This window comes from Arachis stenosperma, chromosome 5 (genome assembly GCF_014773155.1).
Source record: "Arachis stenosperma cultivar V10309 chromosome 5, arast.V10309.gnm1.PFL2, whole genome shotgun sequence".
NCBI classification, from domain to species: Eukaryota; Viridiplantae; Streptophyta; class Magnoliopsida; order Fabales; family Fabaceae; genus Arachis; species Arachis stenosperma.
This window is the reverse complement of record NC_080381.1, coordinates 122621257-122647109: the sequence shown is the minus strand read 5'-3', so window position 1 is coordinate 122647109 and position 25853 is coordinate 122621257. Positions and strand designations below refer to the sequence as shown.

Genomic DNA, 25853 nt, shown 5'->3' with positions numbered 1-25853 from the left:
AAAATCGGGTGTTGGCACAAATTGCAAAAGTCTTGATGCAGTAGTTGAAGTTGCAGCAGCCATCGTCTTTTGAGAAATTACATTAGTGGTGTTTCTTGGAGTTATCTTCTCAGCTATTAAGTCATTTGATTGGTTCTGTGAGGTGTGAGGCATTAGGTTTGGAGTTTGAAAATGTTGATATTTGAACCATAAGATTGGCTTTGGTACTGGTATGGGTGGAAGCACAAAACATAGAGCTATGGGTCTAATAATCTGGTGCTTCTATCTCTTTAAATGGTGTAGGATTATCATTGGAGTTTTTTCTTACAGCCTGTTACAAGTTGACTTTAATAGATATATAAATGACAAATCTATGGAATTGAGATGTAATAATATGAAGCATAAAATAGGTTTTTATTTTTTTGAAAAAAGTCAAAAGATAACCTTCTCAGCTTGTGGTGCAGATTGTGAGACTGAAATTTCTTCTCTCTGAGTTTTGGGTCGCTGCTCCAGTTCTGATAGACTTTTTGGACAGTTTCTTCTTGGCTTTTCTTGCTTTGGTCTATAAGAAATTAATATGTTACAGAAAGCAATCAACAATATAGTATAACAAATATTCCTAAATCCTAAACTCACCATAGAATCTAACATTGGCCCTCCTCACATCAGTGGTGCTTTTACGACCTTGTTCTACCTAATCATTGACATGAAGAAAAAAAATTCACAACTCAGCCTTTTTCTAAATCTAATTAGGACATATAACAAAGTAAAGAAGTTAATGTTTTCCACAACTCAATGCCCAACACGGATATTGTACCTGATCAGTGTTTGTTGTTGGATCAGTACTTATTGCTGGATCAGCATTTGATGCTGGATCAATGTTTATCATAATCAGAGTCTAATTTTTCCCCAACTATTTCAGAGTTTGAACCTATTGTATTTTCAGCCAGTCCATTTTCAGACCCTACACCACCTCCTGCTTTAGGCCCTTCACCTACTGCACATTCTACTCCAGTTTTTTCATCTCTCAGAATATGTGTCCTTCTCCTACCTGAATACTTTTTGGAAGTTCGTTTCTTGGCTATCTTTGGAGAATAACTTGGATCACCTTTACTTGGTCCAGCATTATCCCTACTATTTGGGCCACTCTTGATTAATTTTTTATTTGGGCCAGACTTCACACTTCACCATCTGATCCAGAATTCACCTCACCAGCTGGGCCACACTTTACCTCACCAGCTGGGCCCTGACTAGCTCTCTTCCTTGGTGATAACAACTTTTTCTTCTTTTTCTTCAATCTCTCATTCCTTCTCTGTTCTTCATTATCTCCACTGCTATGAGTATCTTCATATCTCGGATGAGGTGGCTTGTATAGCTCGTCCTCAGTTGTTTCATACCCATCACTTGAGAATGATGAGTCACTTAAAATAACTTCCTCAGCATGCTTCTCCTCATCCACAACTTCTGGCACACTAATCGGATGATCAAAGTAGATGTAGATTTTATTTGTCTCCTTATTTTACTCTTGTTATTCCTCATGTCATTTATCTCAGAATCATCCCTCATTACATGTAAGCCAGATTCTAATTCAGGTGCCATGCTATCAAACCAAAACATAGTCTTATATTCTCTGTAACCCAGCTAATTCAGTAACGTTTTGAAATCAAAGAAGTTCATCAAATCACTAAAGGTGGCCACTTCTTCACTTTTTCATCAACATATTCTAATTTACCTTGTGAATTTCTCTTAAAATTTCCTCCATGATGAAAAGCAGGAACTACATCAAACTCATCCATCTACAAATTATTACTACTCATCAGAATTTAGTTCATGACATTTTATCTCACTGTGCCAGTGATCTAAACTACTGACAAGCAACATTATTTATTTAACAAATTAGTTAAAAAATTTTAAATTCCATTCATGGAAACAACATTTTTAAGAAAGGACAACCAGGCAAACCATTTCAACACCATTGAACACTCCAACACCAACATGCAATTTAGGAATAGAGTTTGGATATTGCTAATTTGTTTAGATAGTTAAATGCGTCACTAACCTGAACGGTGACAAAAGCTGCCTCCACTCCACGATGTCAGTGACTCCGTCAATTGCGCAGTTAGAAGCGTCTTCTGAGTCCTTTTTAGCCGCCTTATCAGCACCAACACTAGCTACTTCCACCACTGTCTGTCCTTTCGCATGAAGAATGTTACATGAATTTTGGTTATTCTGTAAATACAAGTTAGGGCTTGGGGGTTATATGGATGAAAACGACGTTTCCTCCCTCTTTACCCCAAAAATGATGCCGTTTTTGAATGTGATAGGGGGACAAATCGATCCCTGTCTATTTCTCCTAATCCACGTTGGCACTTAACTCAAAACTAACTTCCAGATCAGCACCGGTAACTGTCAGATCAGATTTTTCTGTCAATTATGGACGGAAGATACAAGGGAGGGGGCGCAATGGGTTCCATTATGCACAGACAGGGACCAATGTGGGTGACTTTTTTGTGAGGGGTCACTGGTACAGAATTTATAACCCACAAACTAACCGGCAAGTACACCGGGTCATACCAAGTAATACCTCAGGTGAGTGAGGGTCGATCCCACGAGGATTGATGGATCAAGCAATAATAATTGAGTGATTAGCTTAGTCAGACAAACAGAAAATAGTGTTTGAAGGTTCAAAAAGCATTAAACAACAAATTCAAAATATTAGAAAGACAGGCAAGTAAATAAGTTGAGAGAAACAATATGAAGAAGGCAGTTAAGGTTTCAGAGTTATCTATTTTTCGGATTAACTTTTCTTACTAACTATTTTAATCATGCAAGATTTAATTCATGGCAAACGATATGTGACTAGACCCTAATTCCTTAGACCTTTCTAGTCTCCTCTAAAATTCATCAACTGCCAATTCCTTGGTCAATTAATTCCAATTAGGGGGTGAAGTTTAATTCTAATTACCCAAATATAAGGGAATTATATGTCACGTATCCCGTTAAGTCCAGATAATTAGAATTTAGGAGAAATTATTTTCAAGCTGTTGTTCAAGTAAAGAGCTTTTCCAAGTTATACAAGAACTCAATTAGAAAGAGGGTCATATTTCCATTCCACCCAAATTCATAAGATAAAGAACGAAAACAATTCTTGAAATATAAATCAAAACATGAATTAAAATAGAAAAATAATAGTATCAATCCATATAATAGACAGAGCTCCTAACCTTAACAGTGGAGGTTTAGTTGCTCATGGTTCAGAGAGAAAATAAGGATTTAGGTAAACTGGAAAGTGCGGAATGTAAATTGGCATAGAATAATATTATCTTTTATATCTAATCCTAATTAATTTAAAATCTAATTTCTAAAATTAAAATAATATCTTTTCCTATTTTAAAATTAAATTTGAATTTAAATCAGAATTAATTATAGCAATCAGCAAATCTTCAATTGATGGATGGGGACCACTTGCTTCATTGGATCCACGCCTAACTTGGCAAAGAGCTGCGCCTTACTTGAGTGCCAAAATGGGGCCCAGAAATCGCCCCCAGCGTTTTCTGCATTTTCTGCACGTGGCGCATGTCACGCGTACGCGTCGATGGTCTTCTTCGCGTGTCACACGTACGCGTCAGGTACGCGCACGCGTCGCTACACAAATCTCCAAATCACACGCACGCGTTAGGTACGCGCACGCGTCGCTCCTCGCTGATCATTTCTTTTAATTCTTGTGCTCCTTCCATTTGTGCAAGCTTCCTCTCCATCAAATCCAGCCAAATGCTACCTAAAATAAACAGAATTGCACGAGACTCAAAGTAGCACCCATAGTGGCTAAAAGATAATTAATTCTTGATTAAAATCAATAATTTAAATACAAATTCACTAGGAAAAGATAAGAAAGATGCTCACACATCACAACACCAAACTTGAATTGTTGCTTGTCCTCAAGCAACCAAAATAAGTGGACGATTAAGATGTGAATTTGCATGAGAAGTGAGAGTTTAGTCATGCTCAAGTCTATTTCTAAAATGGGGTTTATTCATTGTAATTTTGAATAGTGTTGGCATCTCACTCTCCGTTGAATCAGAGGAGCGTCAGTGTCATTCGGAATTAGAATCCGAATCATATTATGAATTCTTTGATCTTTACACTCCAGTTTAATCCTTGAACATAGCATAATTTTCTTTAATTCATTTTTCTTTGGTGCTTTGCACCTTGAGCCTAACGGTGACTTTAAATATTTTGTCTCAAGGGTTACTTGACACAGAAACACCACAAGCACTTAACTGGGGAACTCTCTTTAAGTTCTGATTTTTCTTTCAGCTACTCCCAGACAGTGGTGCTCAAAGCCTTTGGCATACTCTGCTAAATACACTTGGTCTCGACTCTAAGTGTTCTGTCTCAAGGATTATTTGACACAATCACACCACAAGCATATGACTAGGGAAACAACTCTTTGAGCTTTTAATCATTTTTGACCTCCCTAGTCATTGATGCTTAGAGCCTTGGACCTTGCTTTTATTTTTATTTTTTTATTTTATATATATATATATATATATATATATATATATATATATATATATATATATATATATTGCTCTTTTCTTCTGCTTCAAGGATTAAACTTTTATAAATTTCAGAGAAGTCATAATAGTTCTCTAAATTCCTGTTCCTTATACATCAACATCCTTTGATTCCAATTCGACTATGCACTGTTAATGTCATGCATTCAGAATTACAAATAATACCACCACATTTAAGTAAATAAGACTACTCTTAAAATTAAACTCAATTTCTCATGCACTACATCTTTTCTTATTTCTTTTTTATTTCAAGCTCAGTGGGCAATACATGAGACACCTTTCAACACTAAAGCAAATAAAATAAAATAAAATAAAAAAAGCAGAATAAATTGAAACTTAGGAATTGAAATAACAAAGGATCATGCAATAACTAAAACGAAACAGCAGAAAATCGAAACATAACATAGTAAGAACGGGAGGAAATAATATAGAATGAAAGGAACTTAACCACCTCAGTTATCTTAGTGGCCGTCTCATTCTTCAGGTTGTGCTCCTCCGTGAAAATGATTCACCTCTCTTTGGTGCCATTAAAATAAACAGAAAATCTACAAGCGAAGCGGCAACACCAAACTTAAAGGTTTGCTTGTTGTCCCTAAGCAAAGAAGAACTGAAAACAGAGAGGGACATAAAAACAATTAGTATGATAAAATAAGTTTAAAAGGATAAAAGAACAAGAGAGAATTAGGATTTGGGAGAGAGAGAGAATACTTGAAATCTGCGCGGCGTGCTGGGAAGTGATGCGGCGCTGACGCGCACGCGTGGTTGGCCATATGGTGAGGGTGACGCATGTCAGGGACGCGGACGCGTGGGTTGAGTTGCGTGGCTAACACAGTACCAGCGCGAGACCAGCATAACTTTCGGCCATGCACCCATTTACGTCGATTTTTCAAGACACGCGTGCGCGTCAGGCACGCACACGCGTGGGTGGTTCGTGAACTAGAGGAACGCGTACGCATCTGGTACGCGTACGCGTGGGTGAGCTGGTGCGTGATGCATAGTTCCTGCACAACTCCAACGCAACTGACGGCCTATTTTCTCTTCTCTCTTTTTTTTTCTCTTTTCTTTCTTTCTTTCTTTTTTTTTTCGAAGTGTTCGGTTCCTGTTCTAAAATAGTTGCATGATCAGAATATACGTAAAATGAAAGAAAAATAGTAAAAACTCAATAAAAATCAAATAAATAAGAAAACCACTACTACGTAAAATAACTAAGGATACGAAATTATTGGGTTGCCTCCCGACAAGCGCTTCTTTAACGTCACTAGCTTGATACTTGATTGTTGAATTTTCTTCCTCTTCTTCCAGTTGGTTAAAAGAAATGACTCCAAGGGGGGAGAGGTGAAGATTAGTACCCCATGATATAAAGTATTCCTAACAAACTCTCTTTTATTGTGATTAGCTTGATTCACCTTGCTTGTTGGGGTAGAGGTTGGATTGTTTTTTTCTAACCTTTTCTTCTTCATAGATATTTTTTTCTGTTTCTTGGTCACAATCCCCTTTTCAGTGCTTTCCTTGGTTGCCTTCACTTCTTTGATTTCAAAATTTTGGTGTTGTGTGATGGTTAGAGTGTACCCTTCATCAAGAACTTCTTGAATTGGTGGTTTAATAAACTCACTCTCTATGCCACTCTCTGCTTCATTGGAGTGTAGATTCCCATAATTATTTTCATCCCTTAAAACCTCCTTTGTTTGTACATCTTCCTTCTTTGTTGGTGCATCTTCCTCCTTTGTTTTTGCATCTTCCTCTTCTTTCATGTGTGAGGACGGAAAGTTCTCTAATTCATTGGAGTATGTACTCATTTGATTGATTTCCTCACTTTCTTCTATAGGATCTTGCATTATATCTCTTGGAAAGGAATTTACTTGTTCCTCTTCTTGGGACTTGATAATCAACTGCACATATTTCTTTACATTCTTGACACTCGTCTTTATATCATGTATGAATTCTTTCATGAGATGCTCAAGATCTGATAGTTCTTGATATAAATATGGAGATGGTGGCTCTTGATATGAATAAGAAGGAGATGATGATTCTTGATAAAAGTAAAAAGAGGATGGTTCTTGGTATGAATAGGGAGATGGTGGCTCTTGATATGGGTAGAAAGATAATGGTTGTTGATATGGATAGAGAGGTGGTGGTTCTTGGTATGAATATGGAGATGGTGGTTCTTGATAGTTGAAACATGGAGCATTAAAATTTCTTTGGTTTTGACTTTGCCAACCAAAATTTGAGTCGTTCCTCCATCCACAATAATAAGAATCACTCCTTGGGTGTGAGTAGTAACCCATGTAATCTCTCTCCATTATTTTTCCTTAGCACAAAACACCAAATAGAATTAAGCGCACCATGTGGTAAACAGGCAAGCAAAGAAGAAAGAACATAAAGGAAATTTAAATTCAATAAATAAAATAACTAGGAAGAATAAAACAACTAAGGGGACATCAAACTTAATTTCAGAAATTAAGAGAAAGGGAAAAAAATTAAATAAAATAAATCAATTTTTTTTAGAAATAAGTTAAATGAAATTAAAGCAAAAATGCCTAATCTAAGAAATCAAACAACCAATAGTTGTCAATCACAGTCAATCCCCGGCAACAGCGCCAAAAACTTGGTGCAGAATTTATAACCCACAAACTAACCGGCAAGTGCACCGGGTCATACCAAGTAATACCTCAGGTGAGTGAGGGTCGATCCCACGAGGATTGATGGATCAAGCAACAATAATTGAGTGATTAGCTTAGTCAGACAAACAAAAAATAGTTTTTGAAGGTTCAAAAAGTATTAAACAATAAATTCAAAATATTAGAAAGACAAGCAAGTAAATAAGTTGGGAGAAACAATATAAAGAAGGCAGTTAATGTTTTAGAGTTATCTATTTTTTGGATTGACTTTTTTTACTAACTATTTTAATCATGCAAGATTTAATTCATGGCAAACTATATGTGACTAGACCCTAATTCCTTAGACCTTTCTAGTCTCCTCTAAAATTCATCAACTGCCAATTCCTTGGTCAATTAATTCCAATTAGGGGGTGAAGTTTAATTCTAGTTATTATGCCACAAAAATCTTAATTACCCAAATATAAGGGGATTATATGTCATGTATCCCGTTAAGTCCAAATAATTAGAATTTAGGAGAAATTATTTTCAAGTTGTTGTTCAAGTAAAGAGCTTTTTCAAGTTATACAAGAACTCAATTAGAAAGAGGGTCATACTTCCGTTCTACCCAAATTCATAAGATAAAGAACAAAAACAATTCTTGAAATATAAATCAAAACATGAATTAAAATAGAAAAATAATAGTATCAATCCATATAATAGACAGAGCTCCTAACCTTAATAATGGAGGTTTAGTTACTCATGATTCAGAGAGAAAATAAGGATTCAGGTAAACTGTAAAGTGCGAAATGTAAATTGGCATAGAATAATATTATCTTTTATATCTAATCCTAATTAATTTAAAATCTAATTTCTAAAATTAAAATAATATCTTTTCCTATTTTAAAATCAAATTTGAATTTAAATCAGAATTAACTATAGCAATCAGCAAGTCTTCAATTGATGGATGGGGACCACTTGCTTCATTGGATCCACGCCTACTTGGCAAAGAGCTGCGCCTTACTTGAGTGCCAAAATGGGGCCCAGAAATCGCCCTCAGCGTTTTTTGTATTTTCTGCACGTGGCTCATGTCACGCGTACGAAGAGAGGGGTGAAAAACAAAAGTTTCTCAATAGTTTATCTATATATGGTGTCATCGTATCCATCCCTCAGCCACTCCGAGTTTTAAAATAAAAACAGTGATGATGCAATATTGTTCAATTATTATTTTCAAAAGTCTTTGTTAGTCGGAGTGGTGTGACTTTTAGATGCTTCTCATTTACTTATGTTATGACATGCGTGATGCATACAAAATGCCTATAGCGTTAAAATATTTAAATGTAAACTCATAAACCTTAGTTTGATATTCTTATAGGCCATAAAGCAAGGCAAAATAAATAATAAATAAGAGAAGAATAGTAATGTTGGCATAGATAAGTCAAACAGAATATATCTGAATAAAATAAAGATCTTAACCAATATCATAAATCAAACAAAAAGGAATTTTGGATAAAAGAAAAATCTTTGAATGCAATAATAAACATAATAATAAATCAAAAAAGTATAAAAGAAGAACAATCATGATCACACTTTTTATTGTACTTTTCATTACTTTTTTTCGTAACTTTTATGGAAGGTATTGAACTCAAACCGGTAAAAAAAGTAGGAGTCCCCTTCCCTTACTGAAAGTTCTTATCCCAAACGTTTTGGCGATCACCTTCCCTTATCGAAGGATCATCTCAATCGATCACCTTCTCTTACTGAATGATCATATCGATATCTTGTTTTTGGGGGTCACCTTCCCTTACCGAAAGATCATTCCCTCAGTTCAATTTACAATCAAGATTATTTAGACATACACAAGAAGGAAGTTATGGCAACCAAGATATATTATTATAAAATTGATGGGAGTCTCCCTCTCTTACCGAAGGTTTTCAAAAGTTTGTCAATCACCTTCCCTTAGCGAAAGATCATCTCGACTCGATCACCTTCCCTTATCGAAGGATCATCTCGATTATCTTGTCTTTGGGGGTCACATTCCCTTATCGAAGGATCATTCCCTCAATTCTTTAATGCACATAAGATTGTTATTATAATGCATAATGCGTATGAAGGAAAGAGATATTATATCATGAGGTGTAATGCTAACATCTATATCCAAAAATATTTAACATGACATATAAAAATGTGTATAAAACCCCTTATCTCGAGTAAAGTTTCGATAGATATTTTAGGTATTTCGATGCAAATAGATGCAGTTTGCTAGTGAAAAGAAACTTGTTCCATAGTTAGACTTTGTGTATACTAGAATGTTTTGATAATTTAACCACTCTTAGTTATCAACTTTATGTAAATTAAGTGCACCTGAGTTTCTTTTTTTTTTTTTTTAACTCGCAGCATCTGCATTTGGTTAAACCAAAATAAAGATGGGTTTTAATAAATTCAAGCATTACAATTATGTTTATTTGATAAAACATCTTTTAAAAATGAAAATACCATAATAGACATATTTATAATGAAAAATATTTTTTTCAAATTTTAGAATTTTATATAATATAATATAAATATTGAAAAATTATTCTATAAGCTCATATAAGAATTGAAAGATTGAAAACAAAAAAAATTATTAATTTTCATGTCAAATATACCTAAATACTTATTATGTGTTATTGAATAATTGACTTCATAAAGCATTATTATTATTTAATAATACTAATAAACATAAAATATTACTCTATTCTAGTAAGCCAACAATAACCTAATATTTGTCTTGTATTTTAAGAGTAAACTTTAATTTTAAAAGAGGATTAAATCCTTATCTATGAGCTTAAATATGAAAAAGTAACTAATTTCTCTTTTTGTATTTAATTTTTTTAGTATTTTTGGTTTCCAAAACAAAGAAGCACAGGAAAAATACAAATAGAAGAAGTTTATACCTGGTGTGTAATGTGGGTGGAATTTGTGAAAATTAGAGTGAGAAATTTGAAATATATGATGTGTGAAGTGCATGAAATTTATGAAGATTAGGGTAAATTAAAAATATATGAGGACTTCCGAAGTGTGTACGTATGGGTAAAAAAATGAAATTTGGTGTTAATAATCAATAAAGATAATTTTGGATATTTATTATTATATAAGATTATAATAGATTTTTAAATTTTGATAAGTACAAACTAAATTTTTTTTTTTTTATACGATTTCAAGAGTATATCTAACTTTTAAAAATTGTTACAAATACATGGTCTTTTTAATTTATCAAATACAAAATAAAGTATTTGTGCTTTTCTCTGCTAACAATTTTACCAAACCAAGCTATAATATAGTTAAACTTTGAAGTACATATCTGTTATAGTAAAAAAAGTATTGTAATCTATGTAAGTAGGAGATTTTAGTGAAATGAAACTAAGTTGTATTCCTATTACAATTTACAAATATATAATGACTATTTTACAAAAATTTATTTGCTATTCAACTCATAATGCTGCTGACAAGGTTCAATTTGTCTTTAAGTCTGTTTAAACTATGCTTTTCAACAAATGCATAAGGAGTAAGATTTTCTTTTTCTGCAATCTAGCCTCACACACCTTCAAATGATGATTATGTCCCCTCACTTTGAACTAAGATTAGAAAGAAAATATTATTCCCATCTTAGTCAAATCAAAACCTAAGCTCAAAATATATCATTATCATGACTTAAGCTGAAGTAACTAGAAGATTATTTGAAAGCATTGAAAAAATACAGTGATTTTCATGCCATTTTCTACTAGTGGTTGCTGCTGCTTAGCCTTCTATTTCTCCCTTGAATAAGTATCCACTAATCTTGCTGGAGTATGGCTTTGTGGAGTGAAATTTTGCTCAAAAGAATCCATGGCAGTGTAGTGTTCCTTCTGTCAACTAGTTTTTATTTGAGTCTTTGAGTAGTTATTAATTTTTTGAGTAAATGGTTAAATTAGTCTCCAAAAAATCACTTATTTTTTAAATTAGTCATCGAAAGATTTTTTAATCAAACTCGTTCTTTAAAGATTTTAAATGAGTTATTTTAGTCTTTCTATCACTTTTGTTATTAACTGTGTCAAAATTTGTTGATGAGACACATTAAGTGACACTACAACACACATAATAATCTTAAGCGGTTAACATGATCATTTTAAGAAATTAGATCAAATCAATCCCCAAATTGAATATTTTCAATGTCTTAAGTTTTGTAGAATCACTTAACGTGCCACATTAATAAATTTTGGTGTTGTCAACAAAAAAATAAAACATATAATATGAATAATTTAAAATTTTTAAAAGACACACGTGACACAAGTGTTGGGTTAATAGCCATGGCCAACTCCACCATAAGCTCAATTTTAAACTGCACTCCATACTAATTAATTATTATTAATTAATAATTTTTAAATTTTATCTTTTCAAAAATACAAAATTAATCATTATTAATTAGAGTTGTTTAAAGTTAATTGATTAGGAATTGTTTAACTTTTACTAATGAGAAATGATGAGAAATTTTTGGATTTAACTTTTATTGAATGATCTAACCCAAAAAAATGAGGCTTTACAAAATTATATTAAAAAATATTTTAAATTACAACATAAAAATATAAAATAATTAAATTTTATTTTATATTACTTGACGAATAATTAGATTATTATATTTAAAACTTATTAACTAATTACTTTTGTTAAAAATATTATTATAAAATATAATTTTTTAATAAAATATTTATAAGAATATAATTTATTTAAAAAATTATATATAATACATGGAAATATTAACTTTCTTTGTTTTTTCAATGTTCTTTTAGAAAAATTGAATATATAGAATATATGAAATGTAAATTCGGTCGTCAAAGGAAAAATCCTAATATAGAGATGAAAATTAGAGAAAACATCTTACGAAAAGTTAAAAGTTTCAAGTATCTTGGGTGCATCATACAGAATAATAGAGCGATTTAACAAGATGTAAATCATAGGATTCAAGTAGGTTGGTCGAAATGACGGAGTGTGTCTGATTTTATATGTGACAAAAAAGTGCTTTTAAAACTTAAAGGTAAATTCTATCGCATTGCTATCAGACCGGCTATGCTTTATGGTTCAGAGTGTTGGACGGTCAAAGGGGAACACGAGAGATGAAGATGTTGAGATAGATGAGTGGTCATACGCGATTAGATAGAATAAGGAACGCAGAGAGAGAGAGAGAGAGAGAGAGAGAGAGTAGCACCTATTGTGAAAAAGATAGTAGAATCGCATCTCAGGTGGTTTGGACATGTGAGAAGAAAACCGACAGAGCACTGAGTCAGGAAGGTAGATGAGATAGAAGATGGACAAGAGGTGAAAGGTAGAAGAAGACCTAAGAAGACCATCCATAAGGTGGTCAAATAAGATCTACATGTAAAACGGTCTATTTATAAACATGATACATAATAGAACTTAATGACGTTGGTTAATCCATATAGCCGACCCCACCTAGTGGGACAAGGCTTTGTTACTGTTGTTGTACTATATATAATTTTAAATAAATTGTATTTTAACAAAGATAAAATATTACATTATATAATAATATTATTTAACAAAAATAATTAGTTAATAAATTTTAAAATAATAATCTAATTATTCATCAAATAATATAAAATATAATATAATTACTTTATATTTTTATGTTGCAATTTAAAATATCTTTTTGATATTATTAAAATTTTCGTGCATAATATTTAATTTTAATGAATAAAAAATACTTATATTTTTGTATTTATATATTTTATATTTAAAAATAAAAGATTATATTATTATTTAAAATATGGTATATTAAAAAATATTTATTTATATATTAAAATATTTTATATTTATTAGAGTCTAACAGTACTTTTTTTTATATTAACCTTTAATTTTTATTTAATAAAATCTAATAATATATATAAATATGATACATCCGATACATACAAAATTATTGTACTTATTTTATAGATACACACTTAATTTAATTACAAAAATACTTATAAATATAACATCACCTTTCCAAATAAAAGGAAATTTGTAGCGAAATGGCAATTGTTGATTTGGTTAAAGTCAACGAATAGATAAATAAATAAAGGAAGTGTATAAAATAAATTAATGTGATATGATTAGGTAGTGCAACCTCATTAGGCTGTGGAATCAAAGTGGATGGTAAGTATTATCAGTATCTTAAGTATGAATTAATGCATGGCAAAAGAGGTGCAAACACAATACGTCACAGATAAGCCCTATCCGATTGTCTTAACTCTTAATGAAGGATACCACCTCCTGAGTCATTGAATAAACCAGATTATACAAATTTGTCAGTTTTGTCAGTAGTTATCATTTGTCAACAACTCGAATCTTCTGGGTACGTAACAACATGTAATCTTAGATTATATGACCCGTTCTGCAAGTACCACATGAATTATTTATTAGACTTTAGACACCACATATCCATTTAATTTAACATTGAAGATCAATGTTTTATTTATTTATTATTGATCTTAGTAATATTTCTCCCTGTTTCCACATTCATGATTCACCTACCTACCTTCTGAAATACTCAAACTTTTTCTCTCATTCGTTCCGGTTTTTCACAAGCCTAAACCCATCATGATTTGCATCACTATTTCAGCAAATGACTGAAACATTCACCATTTCACCCACCCCTTCCACCAACACCAAGTGACCATCAAATCATGGTTCTAAACTACTTAACCATGAAATTCTCTCCTTGCTTCGAGTAAAAGTCCTCTATCAACATTTAGCAATTGTTACAATTGTCAATGCAATTTTAATTTATTGATTCATTAAATTTTTGTCAGGGGTAGGTCTAATTCGTGTCTTTATCGGGTTAAAAGTATAATAATCAAGAGAGATGGGAAAGATAAATAAATTATGGACATTGGACAAGACTAACACAAGTGATAAACACGTGTGCTCAACATTTTTAAAACAAAAAGATGTGTTTTTAGTTGGTGCATTGACAGATATATTTGTGATCTCGATTTTAGAGGCCAACCTACTCTGAGTTATTTGTTTTCAGTTTAAAGTAGATACACATTAACATCAACAATATAGAGATTAATTTATGTTCACTTATACCTGATCAGTAAAACTACAGAAAAGTAAACAAATTATGATAAATAGTTATTATGATTGGTATTCAGTAATCTCATATTATTTAAATTATATTTGACAATGCTTCAAAATAGAAATAAAATAATGGATTACTTCATACACAATCATGAATATAATATTTTATACATATTTATGTGACTCTCAGTACCATGAACATATCTGTTCCTGACAATAGAATTTTCTTAAGTGGGTTATACAGAAAACTTCTAAACATGAATATTTCAATTGAAAAATGATAAGAAACCCACTCAAGTACAAGTATATAATATTTACAAAGGAGAGGAATTCCCAAAATAATAAGAAAAAATTGAAAGAAAAAAGAGGTGAAGAGAATATAAAGAACATAATTGAACCTACCCTACTCATATTCAACTACTTAAATAAATAAATAGAAAGCATGGAAAACACCAAGAATATTTGGTTTTCCAATGCAATCATGTCACAAAAAAGTGAACTATGGGGGGAATATTCTGGTATCAAATGTGTCACTTTGCATCTTCTGGTTCATTGCAATCTTGGATTGCAATTATCCACCAAAGCAAAGGTATTTAAATATTGGTGTATAGCCAAATTTTAAAATAAGAGGGCACAGAAACCTAATAATGTTCTCATATTCTCTCTTACCAGTCCTCAAGCCATTCAGGCACATTGAGTTCTTCTACCTCCTGTAATGGGGAACCTAGAGAACCACTGCAATCCTCAGAATGAACTTCCAAGTATTGTGCAACACGAGAAATGATTTCCGGAGGAGCGGGAAAAGTGCGGTGGCGAATCCCTTCCCATTCAACACCATTAAACCATGGGTGACTCTTGACAGAATCAGTACCTTGGCTACCAAGTCTAGTAGTTTCTTCCACATCAAGTAACTGAACAAATGCCAAGGAAAATGAATAAGTTACATATAAACTTTTACAAATAGAAGGCAAATGTATAATATCGCCTAGCCACAAGGGAGATTATTGTAATTTACCCTAAGTCATAAGCGATGATATCTAAATGGGGGCCTTATAGAAAGAGAGTAGTAATATACCTTGGATATGATATCAACAGCGTCGGGGTTGAATGTATCTGGAAGATGTAGCTTCCGCTTTGCAATTTTGGCAACTGTATCAAGTTCATTTTCCCTCCATGATCCAAATGGCATTTCACCTCGTAGCATAAAATATATCAGAACTCCCAATGCCCACCTGTATAGTATAACATCAATGAGATTTCTCAGCTTGACGTTTCAAGGAACACAAATCATTGCTATTACTGCCATCAAACAATGTACATTACTTCGGTTTACATTTATTTGTTAACGTCACCCTTGAGTACATTCTCGAATTAATGTATCTAGATACAAGATATACCGAAAAGTAACAATGACAGATAAAACAAAATGAATGGAGAACCATTCATTTCAATTTAATGACATGAAAGTTCTTGTTGATAACTTTATTCATACCAGTCAGCAGGGAAACTGTGGCCTTTTCCCAACACAATCTCTGGAGCTAGTGAATCTGCCATCCCACAAATTGTGAATGTTCTTTCACCGGCAAGCTTCTTACCAAATCTAAAATCAACCAGCTACAACCAATGACAAATTTACGAGTAAAAAAGTTTGAAAAATTGAATATAATAGAATCCAATGGTAACATAATTAAAACAAAAAACATATAAGAGAAAGCAATAAAACATAAGTATCCAAACCTGTATATGTCCTGTTTGGTCCAACATCACAACATCAGGCGACACTCCTCTGTAGAGAACACCATTCTGAAACTCAAATATGAAATCTTAATGAGGACAAGAAAGAAAAGTTAGTCACAAAGGCCAAGAAGGCAAATTGAGGCAAAAGCATTATTTAGATATACAACCTTGTGCAAATCTTCTAAAGCAATAACAACAGATGCAGCACAAAACTGTGCGGCCGTTTCACCAAAAGGACTTGAAAGTATGGAAGACAAAGGGCAAGCAAGGAGTGTATTTAACACTATTCCAGCATATATGCTGTCGGCAGAAGTGCATAAAACCTGTGGTATACATGCTGAAGAGCTCACACCCTTCATCATATCTTTCTCTTTCAAGACTTGTGCTTCTTTTCCCAGCCTTTTCACTTTTGGCTTGGAAAATCTCTTCAATGTAAGCAAATTTTCTGCTTGCAAAAGATACTCAGTCAGTGAATTGCATTAAAACACTGTTTTTTAATTCATTAATGACTATATTCAATTCTATTAATTGATGTAGGAAAAAGACAACCAAGTCACCCTCCAATGGTAAGTTTTGAATCAATTTACTCAACCAAAAAACTTGAGCCAAATTTAGAGACTGAGTTAATTGATATATAAAAGTAAAACTTGAAGGAATAAATTCATTTAAAATAATTTTTTCTGGAATTTAAATATGGATTGCTCAAATTTAAAGAGAGAAGTTAAAGATAGATTACTCTACCTGCTTCTCCAAACTTTACAAGCCCAATATCAGAGCAGTCAGTAGAATAGACACTCTTTATCCATTCCTACAAAGAAAAGGACCATGAGGTAATTTGAGGATCTCATTCCCAATGCATGAGAGAGAGAGATAACTTACCAAATCTGAGAGCTGGACTTTTCCTACGGATGAAAAGTCAAAATTTCTAGCCAACTCTTTGGAATTATGTCTTGACCTACAGTCAAAGTGATAGTGCCAGTTATATGAAGCTACGTCTTTTAGAGCAACAAATGGGCAAATTAACGAAAAACCAAAATGCTGATTTCTGCTATATGCATGCATAAAAAACTTACTTGCGATCCTCCTGAGAAATCTTTTGTATGGAGCCAACAACAGATTCAAATTTCTCTTTTGTTAATACAACACATACAACATCACCCACAGCAACAGCACTTAAGGGACCAACTTTTTCACCAAGAAGGGCCCATTCACCAAAATAGCTTCCCTCTTGCTTCTCTATTGACAATTCTATTCTGCTCTGTGCATTATCATTCACATTTTCCAAATCAGGCTCAAGGCTGCAAACATTTGGATTCATCAATAAATCCGCATCAAAAGTGATTTTCACTTGTCCCTTCTGGATTATGTACAATCCATGGACTTCACTCTGCAAAAGCATACTAAAGAAATTCAAGAAAAGATTAGAGAATAATTAAACAAAAATATTCGGGAACGTACTTACACGATCAATTATTGTCTGCCCACTTGCGTAGGAGACTTCAGAGAGGGAGTCAGAAATCTGACTCAGTTGTAAAATTGACAATCTTGACAGGAGATCTACAGATCGTAGCAACTTCAAGGATGACAAATTCGAGAATTCTGACATTAGAATGCCTCGAAAATCTTCTCGCCTTAAAGCCCAAAGAGTCCCTTTAGTTACAGCACGTACAGAAGCCTGGAGTGGTTTATTGTACCTGTAATGTCACGTTTCAGGAAAAAAATATAAATTTTCTAGGTAAGAGACCTATGGTGTCAATGCAGAGTTGCAGTCGATATAAAAAATAAGAAAAGAGTTGAAAATCAATTTGAAAGATTTCCAAGGAAAACGAACAAGAAAAATGCAGATGCAAATGCACTATAGTCAGTACCGTGAAGGAAAAATCATATAAATTGGCCATGTTCTAGAATATTGTAATACTTTTGGTTAACTTCATGTCCCTGAATGGATTATAGTCCTCAACAAATATGTGAACTTGAGTAAACTTGAATGACCTGATAGTTGGATATTTTCGTGTTACAAAAAATTCCTTCAATCAGCGTGGACCACAAGGGGAAAATGGATAGTACTCACATTAGAGCAAGCTCTCCAAAGCATGATAGTTTTTCCGATGTGTAACGCTGTAAAACCTTGGTTACTTCCCCATCTTTTTCTTCCTGCCATCGTTATAAACACAAAACAAGAATTTTAACACATCTTGTTCACAAGAAAGTAATCCGGTTTTAGAAATGCTTGTAGAAGCAACATTTCTGATATGGTCCTAGACCTTGAAAACGTGATTTCATCTGGATTATGCAAGGGGCAAAGCCAAGAGAGCCGGAGTGTGGATTAGGTTTTAGAAATAACAGAAAGGTGGTTTTCGTAAGTGTTTATGTCAGTTGTTTTTATCATGAATGAAAAATTGCTTGCTAAGAAAGCTTTAGAAAAAAGTTGGAATTTTTGGACGCCTGCAGATGCCATGATCCTGAGTTTTTTATTTTAATAAATAAATTAATTATAATAATTATCGAAATAAATAATTTAAAAAATATTTACCGAAATAAATACCATCTCTTATCTTGTTTACACTGTAAACGAGATAATTTTACATGTATCTCGTTTAAATGAGATAAAACAGGTAGACGCAACACGTATATATCTCGTTTACAGTTTAAACCAGATACATGTATTTTTAAAAAAAAATAAAAATAATAAAAAATATTAATAATCCAAACTTTTAACAGGCAATTAGGACATAAAAAGATAGGTAGGAGAGATTAAAATAGATAAGTTTGATCAGTATTCAAAAAGGTTGATAGGATAGTGGGAAAAGAATTGAAACGGTTATCTCTCACTCCACTATCCCCATCAATCTCTCTTAACAATTGGCAGACGGTTATTTTTATTTTTTAAATTTAAATCAATCCAATTGGATGATAATTTAATCTAAGATTTTTTATGTACTCTTTTTGGGTACTAATTGATCAAACATATCCATTTTTAAAAATTTTAAATTAAATTATGATCCAATTGGATTGATTTAAATTTGAAAAATAAAAATAACTGTTTGCCAATTGTTAGGAAAGATTGATGGGATAGTGGCAAGAGAATTGAAACGGTTATCTACAGCGTGGATAGTGAGAGATAACGCGAAAGATAACCGTTTCGATTCCTTTCCACGGTCCCATCAACCTTTTTGAGTACTAATTGATCAAACATATTCATTTTAATTTCTTCTACCAACCTTTTTATGTACTAATTACATGCTAAAAGTTTGGAGGATTGATATTATTAATATTTTTTATTATTTTCAATTTTTTTTTAAAATACATGTATCTCATTTACAGACTGTAAACGAAATATACACGTGTTGCATAGTTCTCTCTTGTCTCGTTACATGCAAAATTATCGCCGTAAACGAGATAAGAGGGGTATTTATTTCGGTAAATATTTTTTAGATTATTTATTTCGGTAATTATTACATTTATTTAATTTATAAAAATAAAAAATCCCATAATCCTTGCCTTTGCCTCTGGCTTGAATAAATTTCAATATTTGCTTGAAAGAATAGTTGTGGAGCCATCACAGAGATCCATCAAAAGACAAAGATACAAACCTGAGTTGCCAAGACTTCAAATTCTCCACTACCAACAACATAAAAACAGTCACCTTCACTGCCCTGAAAAGTATAACTTTTTGTCACAATTTTTGCAATTGCAAAATACAAACCAAGTCAAAATAAACAGAGGTTTCTAATAGGAATGCAAGCTCCATTCAAGAATAGTGTTAATCCATTTTTCGCCAGATAAATCCATAAAAGTTAAAGAACAAAGGCAAATAATTTTTCAATAATAAAGTAGATAACTGACCTGTTTGACTATAATATCACCAGGTTGCACCTCAACTCTTTCCATGGAATCCAATAGAACATTACATTGAGAAGCAGTAAGTTTTCGGAAGAGAAAATGATCATGCAGTGCTCGCTCTATGTGTGCCTGTGGTAGCATATGAAAAAGCACCATAAATGATAGATATTCAAACAAACTAAATGAGAAAATATAAATCAATGAATTTATGCTTGTATACAAATGTTGTTATCAATGCAAATAAAATGTGAAAAATAGAGGAGTTAATGCAAAACAAAACAAGAAATAGATTGGGGATTACTTCTTCCTCCCATGTCTTCCTATGCGCTGAAGATGGAGGAACCCAAGCTTGTCCATTCTCCAGGGAATTTTCAATTGCTCGGAGGCGTGCCCTTGACAAGTCATGCCTTACCCGTTGGTTCCTAGAGTTCCAACCCAGGGTAGAGGGAGATTCTGAACCTGTCATCTCTACAACTTGAGGCACTGGAGTTCGTAAAGATTCGCCATATGTTTTTTCCTGACCAACACCAGGCTGATCAGAGATGCTAAATCAGTTACTAACAAGAAACATGGGGAAATGAATGCATGAATATTGTTGGGAAATATAAATGAAAAGAAGCAAGAAAAAAGGAATACTATCATACTTCAGTTAGCCCATTTATATGCACAATGATGATTGTGATATCATCCGTACGAGTTTCATACTGTAGCCAAAGCCGATAAGATTCAGCTACTATTGCAGCACAAGCATCACGTGGATCTTTGAACTTTGCAACCTGGAAGTATAATGGCAAATTAAGTTACAAAATATTTGACTTTGATCCTATGATAAACCAAAATATAGGTGACATATGGTATGAATATAATTGCAAAGCATTATCAAAATGTGTATACAGCTCTTAGGGTTTAGTAGTTGATTGTGGTCATCTATTTCTATCATTATAAGGGAAACCTTGGGATCTGCCTTATGATTTGATTTGGGCTACCAAATGATAAGCTGTTGGATCACTGATGCCTTAATCTAAGTCTGTGCATAAGAAATTGCTGACCAAGCTTCACCAAACAAAGGCATTGCCTAGAAAATTGTCACAGTTGGACACGGAGGGAAAAAAAATACAATTACATAATAGATAAATCTGAGTTTCCTTATTAGTTGGAAAATTTTACCAGACAAAAATACACTAAATATGCATTCAATTTCAAAAAGCATTGTGCAATTTGGTAATCTGGATCCCGAAATTAAATTCACAATTAATTTTACATATTGCAATAATCAGTCTTAGTCATGGACAATCTATACACAAAATTTACAAGCAAGTGGACATAAGCCAATATTAGTTAGATTGGCATAATAAAGAACAAATTCCAGTTTTGATAGACAAACTACTATAATTTTGCTACTTATTGGGAGGGGAGATTCACGACCCTCCCAAAATCATCTCTCTTTTAAAATCAATCTCACTTGTTAAACAATAACTTAGGACATCTTGTGGATAGTTTGCTTGAGATTCTGCTCATGCCAATCCTGCTTAAAGTGAGAAGTAGTTCATACTGAATTGTGAAATGACCAGAATTCCCCCCTATTTTGTAAAATAAAATATACTAAAAATCCTGTCATGGATCATAGTAAAACTACCACTGAAGTCAATATTCCTAAGTCCTAACAATGACCAGAAGCTTCACTTATATTAGAGTGGTGGTAGGTCTCATAGAGTGCTTTGGCAGTGCATTCTTTGTGCTGGACCTTAAGTGTGGGGCATTCAGGTGGAGCATACCCCAAGAATGTTTTGCACTCAATCATGTTTTCCAATAGCTTCCTTTACTTGCAGTTCTATACAACTAGTGCATTCTTTTCCTCAAAAAGTAACTTTTTGGTAAATTCCTAATTCGCAAATACAGTAAAGCATAGTCCCTAACATCAATTACACCCATTCATGATTGCGATTGAAAGAGGATGATAATTTCCTTGCAGCCAAACTTGCTTTATCAGAACAGCCCCTAAAGCCAATATCAACAACAGAACCAGCAAAGGGCAACAACAATTTTTCTTTTTCCTCTCTAGAATCAGAATAAAGTTTATCCCAAAGGAAGACAAAAAGTTACACTATAGTTAAACCCCAAAAAATAAAAAATAAAAGCCAGAGAGAGAAAAGGTGAAAAGTTTTACCATATCAACTACCGTTTGGCTAGAGATGAATTCAAAGACACCATCACTTGCAAGCACGAAGAAAGGATGATCCTTGGTGAGCTCAAAGACAACAATCTCAGGGTTAGCAACAACACCAATAGTCTCGGCAATTGAATCCCCAATGCTCCTTGTGAATGCAGTACCAGGGTACATCCCATTTGGGACCCACAACCTAGGTGGGTCCCCATCATCATCACCTTCTTCATTTCCCCAACACTGAACTTCAGGATCCTTCAAACCCTCAATTTGATCCAAAGTCAAAACCCTGGCACCACACATCTTCACTCTCTCCAGCTCATCAGCCCTAAACGGAGTCTGATCCAACGACAAATCAACGGCCACAAGATCCTTCCCTCTCCTCTCTCCAATCACCGCCCTCGAATCGCCTGAATTCGCCACAATTATAGTTCTCCCTCTCACCAGCACCGTGATCGCCGTCGTCCCGCTCATGCTGTCATCCAAGACATCATTGTGAAGCTGCAAATTCGTGGCCAGAAAAGCACCGTGACAAGCCTCAACGGCATCGTTTTGGAATTTTGCACTTCGAAGAAGATTCTCACAGAGCTTCTGCTTGACAAACTGTGAACACTGCGCACCGAACTCGCCGTGGCCGTCGAAGACACCGAAGAAATGGTCATTCGGACTCGAACCAAACGGTGTGTGGATACAGAAGCTGTCCTGGTTCGCCTTGTCCAGTGCGTCAGGATAGTAACCTCTCTGTGACAAGAACGAGTAGCGAAGCTCGTAGCTGAACGCAGGAACCTTCGCCACTTTACAACCTTCCGGTGGAAGGAACTGTGACGAAACCCTAGCGAGCCTCCGGATTCCGGCCTCCGGGTCCCGCGTCAAGCTGAGCTGATTCAGCACCTGGAAGTCGCCGTCCGGCGAGGCGGCGGCGGCGGCGGAGGATTCGTCTGGCTCGGAGGATGAGGTCCCGCGCGGAGGACGAGCGATTGCGTCGCCGTTGATGCTGGAGGCGGCGGCGGCACCTCCGACGCAGTTGTCGCCGATGCAAACACGAGAGTAGATGCAGCCCATGGGGAGGAATGGAAGGTTCTAGAAGATTGAGATGGCGGAGACAGTGGCATGAAGCCGCTGGGAATGGACATAAAAAACAGTGGTGGAGTGTGAGTGTATGTGTGTTTTGTTATTATTGTGATGATTGAGTCGGGAATTGAAGGTGAACCACAGAATTGCTTGCATTAAATGTAGGGTGAAGTTGGGGAGAAAGGGGAGAATAGAATGGTAAAAGTGATTAAGAAAGGAGATTAAGGAGTTAATGTAGGGATAAGGTAGCTGCTGTTGTTGACGGAGAAGGAGAAGGAAAATGAGAAGAAGGGAAGTGCGTAGTGCGCATAGTAGCAAAGATAGAGAGAGAGATAGAGGGGGAGGTATGAGTGCATGTGTGGTACGGTCAGAGTCACACAGCTTTTTGTTGACGATGATGTGGACTCCTTTTACGTTTTCACTTTTCACGCTAATCCTCATTCAACCCCACGTTTCTTTCGCTATGCATTATTATTATTAGACGTTAGTGGTTTTTTTTTTTTAAGTTAGGAACTAGAATCCAAGATTTTTAGGTGGAAATAAGAGATTATATTATTTGAGATATAATTTATTAGTTATTAAATGTTATAATTTAAAATTTTTTTATTTTATGTTTGAAAATAGAGATTTTAAGCATTTTTTATTATAAATTAAAAAATTATTTTTTTTTTAAAAATTAACGAGATTTTAATTTTTGAAATTCAATTTTTTTTTGTGTGGAATAAGTTTGTAGTAACTCTCGTCAATTTTAAATTTTTAATTTTTTTTATTGAAGAGTACCATTTTTATTATATTATTATTAAATATGGTTTATTTATGTGGGTATCTATATATTTTTAAAGACGATGATAATGATTGTTATTACCGTCGATGATATTAAAAATGTCATGTTTATTGTTTGTCCAATATTTAACTTTTTAATTTTCTTTTTCATACAAATTAAACTAAATTAGTTTTTTCAAGAGTAAAGGATTGGAGAGTACTATTATTAAATATGTTTCATTTTTGTATATCTTTAAATATTCTTGAAGACGGTGTTAATAGTTGTTATTGTCAGCTGTAAAACTTAAAAATTTAAATTTCATTCTCAACTAGTTATTTATGAAAAATTCGAAATGAAATTCTTCAATACAACGAACTCCATAAAATTATAAAGATTCACTGGGAATGTGACAACTCATCCTAAATTCTAAAAAAATGCATTTCAAAAATTAAAATTTGATTTTTTTTTTTTTAAATAATAATTTTTTTAGTTTATATTAAAAAACCCTAAGATTTTGAATTCATGATTTTACCGTTTTTTCTTTCGAAAATGTTAGGCGGTCAAATTTTTTTATATGAAAAATCTATGTATATTATGTTTAGTGAAGAATTTTAAGTGTATCAAATATATCAGTATTTCAATAATTTTAATCGATAATCTTAATTGTAATGATTTCGGGTAGGATAAGTATGGGTATGCCTTAAAGGAATTTAAATTATAAAAGATTATAAAATTAATCATTAATAGTTAATCTTAATCGTTATTAACAAAAAATTATTAACGATATTAAAATAATTTTATTTTATTAATATGTATAAAATTTGGAATGATTGAATTTTATATTTATTTTAAAAAAATTTAATATTTCTGTGGGTTGGATAGAATAGGTTTTAGAACTTTATAATGCGGGTAGAATTAGGATTAAAAGATTCTCACCCCACAAATAACATCGGGTAAAATTTTAATAAAATTTTTAACATGCGGGTAGGGTTAGAATAGAATCTCTAACCATTGTCAACCCTACTTTTTTCTTACCTTCTCCTATTCCCTTTTTTATATTTCTAGAAATTACAGTAAATTTTTTAAATATGAGTAAAAAAATAAAATAGATGATTGAGTTATGTTAAAAATATATTATTATGGTCATATTTGTTACAAATATTTAAAGAAGTGAAATTTGTATTTGAGAATCTATTTGAATTGTTATTCCTTTTACACATTTGATTGAATAATTTAAAGATATGATTTATAAGAAGATAAATTCTCAATTATAATGCATTGACACAGACACGGGACACAACACGAGACACGTGGATACGCAAATTTAAAATTCTTATAAGATACAGAGACACGACATATATATAAAATATAGTGTATTTTTTTAGATAAATTGTAATGATATTTTTATATTTTATTGATATTAAAATATAAATTAATTTTTTAATTATTTTTAATGTCTTTTTTTAATTATATAAAATATTTAAAATATTTTTGTTTTAATAATTAATAATATAATATTTCTAAACTCATTTTAAAAATACATGTTAAGAATAAGGTTAGACACGCTGACACGTGATAGTATTTAAGTGTGTCAAAGCCTGTCCGAAAATTTTTTTTATTAAAACACTGTTGGACATAAAAGAAATGCGTGTTAGATTAATGTCGACGAGTGTCATGTCCGAAATGTGTCCGACAAGCAGACATGGCAAATCAAGGAAGTGTCAGTGTTTCATAGATTCTCAAATACCAAAAAAAGTGTCATGTATTTTGTATAGATATCATAGATCAGTATTTGGTAGGTTCGTTCAATTTCAAACTAAGTACGTAAGCGATGAAGCGAGCATACAAGAGATATTTTCAATGTATATTGAAACTCACTCACAAATTTCGTTTATCGAGTTGTATATTGAGTTCTGTTCTTGCTTGCAAATTGGAGATATCAACCGAGCTTATGCACTTTGAGGCTGAGCGTCCAATCCTTGAATTTCGAGCTTTTCTTCTTGGTGTGGCGTGAACAGTGCGAACAAATG

At 33.1% G+C, this 25853-nt stretch overlaps 1 protein-coding gene across 2 annotated transcripts; it reads right to left on the bottom strand.

Annotated features, from left to right (window-relative positions):
• Positions 1-14397: 14397 nt before the first annotated feature.
• On the bottom strand, positions 14398-23377 carry LOC130980187 (protein phosphatase 2C and cyclic nucleotide-binding/kinase domain-containing protein). Of its 2 annotated transcripts, none has more exons than XM_057903838.1 (15): positions 21993-23377; positions 20470-20601; positions 20127-20342; positions 19829-19954; positions 19576-19638; positions 18054-18136; positions 17445-17676; positions 17056-17369; positions 16862-16937; positions 16724-16790; positions 16150-16427; positions 15983-16048; positions 15738-15859; positions 15321-15477; positions 14398-15156 (listed from the first exon to the last, which is right to left on the bottom strand). In XM_057903838.1, exons 1-15 carry the CDS (start codon positions 23049-23051, stop codon positions 14911-14913), a joined length of 3237 nt encoding a protein of 1078 aa, XP_057759821.1. In that variant the 5' UTR covers positions 23052-23377; the 3' UTR covers positions 14398-14910. The 2 variants fall into 2 exon arrangements, with proteins under 2 accessions (XP_057759821.1, XP_057759820.1); XM_057903837.1 differs by having other exon boundaries at positions 20127-20357; positions 21993-23375.
• Positions 23378-25853: the final 2476 nt, after the last annotated feature.

What these genes read in the sequence shown, in the direction of transcription:
- LOC130980187 (XM_057903837.1), bottom strand. Translation starts at nt 23,051, where the DNA reads ATGGGCTGCATCTACTCTCGTGTTTGCATCGGCGACAACTGCGTCGGA. An exon ending in TTTGGAGAGCTTGCTCTAAT is followed by an intron (nt 17,677 to 18,053) that starts GTGAGTACTATC and finishes GTGACATTACAG; the next exon opens with GTACAATAAACCACTCCAGG. An exon ending in CACAGTTTCCCTGCTGACTG is followed by an intron (nt 15,478 to 15,737) that starts GTATGAATAAAG and finishes TATACTATACAG; the next exon opens with GTGGGCATTGGGAGTTCTGA.